The following is a 6,000-nucleotide window of genomic DNA, read 5'->3' as shown; positions in this document are numbered from 1 at the left end:
TCTTAGTTGCAGGTCCTTCCAGTTGTGGGATGTGGGACACCGCCTCAGACGTGGCCTGATGAGCGGTGCCATGTCCACGCCCAGGATCCGAACCCTGGGCCGCCGCAGCGGAGCGCGCGAGCTTAACCACTCGGCCACAGAGCCGGCCCTGCTACTTTTTATTTTTAAAATTACTCTCATAATCAAAAGAAATAATGCTAATTCTTCATTAGGAAATTTCACTCATTTTAGAAATACGTGATGTAAAAAGTGAAGTTTGTCTCTAACTCCTCCCCTAGATCGCTACTCTGTGTTACACATTCTCGTACTTTCAGACCATATCACACCATACCATTGATCTTTAATTTTGTTCAGAGCTTAACACTACACATTTCCCATTGCATTTTAGGAATGTAGGAATGGTCATGATGATACCTGATATGTTATAACTTCATTTGTTTTTACTACCCTAAAGTTTGTGTAATGATAACCACACTTTTGAGTTTTACTGTATTTTTTTAGTAGTACACCAGTGTATAGGATATATTGTGACATGTGGCGTGATAAACAGTTTTGATTATTGGATTGTTCCCCTCAGGATTCCTTAGGCACTGAAGCTCCTAATTTCACTAAGGATTCTTCAGCATGGGCACGCTGAGGGCATAGTCTTCAGTGCCCTGAATAATACTGCCACAAGCCTTTCCCTCAATAAAGAGCAAAGGTGTAGTATACATCATTGCTTTGGATATTATGTAATTTGTGTAATTTAAACATATTTCAAAATGTTTTAAGTAATAGAAAATGTAACTTTGAATTCAAAATATGTCTTACATGAGTGGGGGCATAAAATGAAATGTAAAATGTAGTCATTTTCCTAATACCGTGTTGGGAAACATGTCTCTAAAAAGTCACATATTCTAAATTGAGTTTATTCAAGAATATTTATGAGTTCCTACCCTGAATTAAGCCTGTGCTCTGTGACAGGCCTACCTTCTGGTAGGAAATTAGACTTTAAACAATGAATTACATAATTATTTTATTAAGAATTTTGCAAGGGGCACTAAAAGAATACAGTGTGCTGCTGTAAGGGTGTAAAGGGGATGTGAAGTCATCTGGGGTCTCTGAGATGGTTCTCTTGAGGAAGTGATGTTTGAGCTGAGCTCTGTAAAGATTGGGTACAAATTAAATGGGCAAAAGTTTGTGCATGGTGGGATCATTCCAAGGAAAATGAATTGCTGAGTGGTGGCCCAGAGTAGAAGGAGCGTGGGTTATTCTAGGATCTGAGAATGAGTGGGCTGGAGTGCAGAGAGCAAAGGGGAGGTATGCAGAGGTCAGATCCCGTGGATCTAGAAGCTACATTAAGGATTAGGTCTATTCCTTTAGATAAGATGACTGTATATGTATTGTCCAAACCAGGCCATTTGAGAATGAAAGGTGGCACTACAACTAATATATAAATATATTGCATATACTAATATATAAGTAATATATATAAACAGATTTTTATAATGTTGTTACTTGGATACTAGTCACCAATAGCAGCAATGTAGTATGGAATCTTTGCAGCAAGCTTGCTATGGAAGATGACTCTAAACTGGCATATGACAGCTCCATAAGATCATTGAAGGCAATTTCACTGTAATTTTGGCCACTGGCTAATTTCACAATCCTAAATATAATAGGACTCAATAAGCTTTAGTTTCCCCCGTTTTTGTTTTGAATTTTCCTTTAGAAAATTTTATTACTGACATTTCACACATATATAAAACAGAGAATAATGTAGTAAATTCAATATACTCATTACCCACTTTTAATAATTATTAAGATAATTATTAAATTTGTTTCATTTATAACTCCACCCATTCCTTCATCCCCTGGGTTATTCTTTTAATTATTATTTTATTGAGGTCATAATAGTTTATAACGTTGTGAAATTTCAGTTGTACATTATTTGTCAATCACCATATATATGTGTCCCTTTACCCTTTATGTCCACCCCCCACCCGCCTCCCCTCTGGTAACCACAAATGTCTTCTCTTTGTCCATGTGTTTATCTTCCACATATGAGTGAAATCATGCAGTGTTTGTCTTTCTCTGTCTAGCTTATTTTGCTTAACATAGTGCTCTCAAGGTCCATCCACATGTTGCAAATAGGATAATTTTGTCTTTTTTATGGCTGAGTAGTATTCCATTGTGTATATTTACCACATCTTCTTTATCTGTTCATTAGTTGATGCATCCCTTGGATTATTTTGAAGCAAATTCCAGATGACATATTTCATCTGTAAATATCTCAGTGTGTACCTCTAAAAGATAAGAAAAATTACTGAAAACAAACCTCTTCAAGAACTTTTAACAGTGATTTCTTAATTCATCAAGTATTTGTATTGTACCAGTATTTCCGCTTCCTGATGTTGTTATAAATTAAAAAAAATTTTTTTTTACTTTGCTTGGTTCAGGATCCAAATAAGATCTGTACCTTGTATTTAACTGCTACATCTCTTGAGTTTTTAATGAGCTTCTCCTCCATATCTTCATTAAAAGTTGTTTTTTTTATTTTTTACTTTTTTCCAGCTTCAGAATGTTTGCCCTGCAGTTTCCTATAGTCTGCATTTTTGCTGATTGTGTTTCTGTGGTGATGTTTACCATATTCCTTTGTATTTTCTGTAAATTGTTGATTACGTCTAGAGAATAGTGGTTCTGAACAGGGTGGGTGCTATTGGCATCTAGTGGTGGAGGCCATGCTGCTGAACATGATACAATGCACCGGAAGCCCCCACAGCCCCCACAGTGTCTAGCTTAAAATGGCACTGTTGAGTGCCAAGGTTGAGAAACTCTGATCTAGAGACGTGATGAGATTCAAGTTTAATTATTTTTGGTCTAGTTGTCTCTTTGTGATATTAGGGGCTATTGATTATTGCCCAGGTCCATTAATTTGTTAGAGGTTTACAAAAGGTTTATATTCTATCATTCCTTCTCTCTTTCTTTGTAATCTGGACTACCTCTATAAACAGAAATCTCCCTTCATCAATTATTTGGTTCCCCTTAGCTACAGTTCATACAGTAAAGGCAGGTTAAATGCCTGATGTTTTCCCTTTCTTTACCAGCCAATAACATTTTATATTTTATTCCAGGTTGATCTCCTATCAAGAGTTTTTGGCATTTGAATCTGTTTTATGTGCTCCGGATTCCATGTTCATAGTGGCTTTCCAATTGTTTGACAAGAGTGGAAATGGAGAGGTGACATTTGGTAAGGAAAAAGAAAGATTGTACGTGATAAGTGAAGTTAGTGAGGCTGGTCCAGTCTTTAATTGGTAAATCTAGTAACTACATATAGATTGCTGCTTATTTAAGAGCTAGTCAATAAGTGAAGCATTAATTTCCTAAAAGGATTTACACAGATAAAATTCAAATGGTTTTATTTTCTTCAAAGCGTTAGAGTACTGCAAAAAATTAAGGAATCTAGGAATGCTGTTGCTTCAGCTCACTGAGTCACTGACCCTTTCACATTCCTAAAATAAGTGGTGTAAAGTTTTCTTGTTCTGGGCCAGCCTGGGCAAAATTCTTTATGAAACACACCATGGACAACATGGAATAATCATCGTGTTCTTTAAGAGATTTTTGGGTAGAGAGTTCAGAGCTTCTCTGTAGTATCTTTGGAAGATTGCTACTATGTCATTTGACCACCAAGGATGGAATTGAAGGAGGAAGTTAAGGCAAGAATAGTTAGTATTCTCTGAACACCTATTTTTGATTTCTGGTTTTAGGAAACAAGGCTAGATATTAAAATTATCATCTGAGTTGGATGTAGGTATTGATTTAAGTCCTTTGGTAGGTATGTGATCCAGAACATTGTGATGTCGTGCAAGCATATGAACTAGGATTTCTATCTGTAGCCATGTATTAGTTTTTAAAGATGCTTATTTGCAGAAATTAGTTTGTGTTTAGTAAAAGTATCAGATCATTTTTCATGCAACAGTCTTTTCAATAAAAACAATGTAGTGTTTTCAAGGACCTTGAGCCCTCCTCCCTTTTTTTTTTGTAGTGGGATTTTTTTTATTGTTGTAAAACAACACATAACATAAACCTTACCATCTTAACCATTTTTAAGTGTACAATTCAGTAGTGTTGAGTATATTCACGTTGTTGTGAAACAGATCTCCAGGACTCTTTGTCTTATACATCTGAACTTGAGCCCCTTTTATGGTATGAATTGGCATCAATATGTGGTAGAGAAACTCTTGAAAATCAGGCTTTCCCTGAGCCACAGCACTAAATATTTACTCACTGTAGGGTTTGTTATAAAACAAATATCCTTTAGTTAAACCCAAAAGAAGAAGTATTACTGCCGTGATATGAATGATAAGGAAGTACAGGGATTTGGAAGGACCAGTGGTGCCTTTCCTGTGATCTTAGTGGGCACATTTTCTAGCTTGGCATTGACCGTTTCCTTCCTTCTCCCCATTGACTCAATTGTCTTCTGTATGAGAAGATTTTCCCAAGTAAATACCTATGCAGAGCTCCATAGGTTTGTGCATATATCTTGTCATTCTCCCTACTTTGGAGCAAGCTCTGGCCATTCTGCCTCTTAAAGAATGTTGACTTTTCTCAGAAACTCCTAAATTCTATAGTTTACAACATAAAACCTTTATCATCTCATCATTCAGCATTAACTCTGTACCCTAATAATGCTGCATTTTTAATTTTCAATAGGTATCACACATGTTCACATGTCTCACTTCCGAATGTGGTGCAGAAATGCTTGGGAAATAACTTGATACAAATATCTGCATTAGTGACAGTATACCTGTGCTTCTATCATGTGTCCAATGTTTAAGAATTAGATTTCCCAAAACCAAATTGTAATTTATTTTGTCCCTCCTACCCTGGGACTGTGGTTCTTTGTGTCACCTCCATTTGATTGCTTTTCCCAATTTCTACTTTTAAAAACAAGTCCCTCAAGTCAATTCATCCAACAGACTAACAATAGAGACTCATGTCATTGTTGGTTAGTATATTAAAGTGAGTGTAAGAAGTAGCTGAGTGGTTTATGCACACCTTATTATTTCATGCATTGAAAGCTTATAGTTAAATCCCAAACTTAGCATTTTATAGATCTTTTGTTTTTCCCTCAGACTATGATTTGTGAGTTAGAATTTCAAGAAAATATAATTAGGATTAAAAGCAAAACAAGTCAGTTTTAGTTTTTATAGCCCCTGGTATAAACTGAAGAACATATAAACCCTCCAGAATCCAGCTTTCGTTCTTCTGCTCCATAATCTAAAGATAGGACAGTTCTTACAGAATAGAATAAGGCGAACCCACTTTCAGCATTGTCCCTGGCAGGCTGGATGGTTAATTTGATGGTGCTCACCTATTTCCTGGGGACCTTGACCATTTCCCTTTCCTGCCCTGCCTCCCTAGTTTTGAGGATCCATTTTTAGATAAATTTTCTTAACTAAGATGAGAAGAATCATAATGAAGGAAAGTTTAATTTTATATTCTTAAGAAAAGAGGAAAAGTATTGAAATTGTTACAAATGTCATTTAACAAGATTTCTAAGGCTCACTCATTTCAGGCCGTATTCAAGACTACAGAATTTCAGCATAAGGAAATAATTAACTTGGAGTTTATTTTTATAGGATTTTGGATCTATGATAAAGGTCAGTTTTCATGTTTGTACCCACTTAATAAAATGAATTGTGTTTATGTATTTATAGACATATGTTTAGGTAAAAGGAAATTTTATATCCATTCTAACTAAATCCTTTTCACCAAATGGCCTTATGTTTTCTAGTTTGGAGCTTATTTAAAGTATAATTTTCTCTTGTGTACATCAGGGGAGAAAGGTGGGAGAGAATATTGGATGCAAGGTGTAATGGTGTGGTGAAAGACTATTATGCCATTGGTATCTCTCGTGGACTATGATGAAGATGTTATCTGTGTACTTGTATATACTGTTCTCATCTATGCTTTTGTTTTTTTAGATATGCTTTTAATACACATCAAATTATATACTTA

General features: G+C 35.6%; 1 protein-coding gene across 2 annotated transcripts in view; it reads left to right on the top strand.

Annotated features, from left to right (window-relative positions):
- SLC25A12 (solute carrier family 25 member 12) overlaps window positions 1–6,000 on the top strand; it is a 95,010-nt gene that overhangs the window by 33,194 nt on the left and 55,816 nt on the right. The window contains exon 4 of one of the 2 annotated variants that reach the window (XM_046659126.1): window positions 3,114–3,229. In XM_046659126.1, the coding sequence (XP_046515082.1) occupies window positions 3,114–3,229 (116 nt within the window). Of the gene's footprint in view, window positions 1–3,113; window positions 3,230–6,000 lie in introns of those variants that run through there. The other variant, XM_046659127.1, reaches the window with a different exon arrangement.

The sequence above is a fragment of the Equus quagga genome, chromosome 4 (assembly GCF_021613505.1).
Source record: "Equus quagga isolate Etosha38 chromosome 4, UCLA_HA_Equagga_1.0, whole genome shotgun sequence".
NCBI lineage: Eukaryota > Metazoa > Chordata > Mammalia > Perissodactyla > Equidae > Equus > Equus quagga.
Note: the sequence above shows the minus strand (reverse complement) of the source record. Positions and strands in the feature narration are given on the sequence as shown.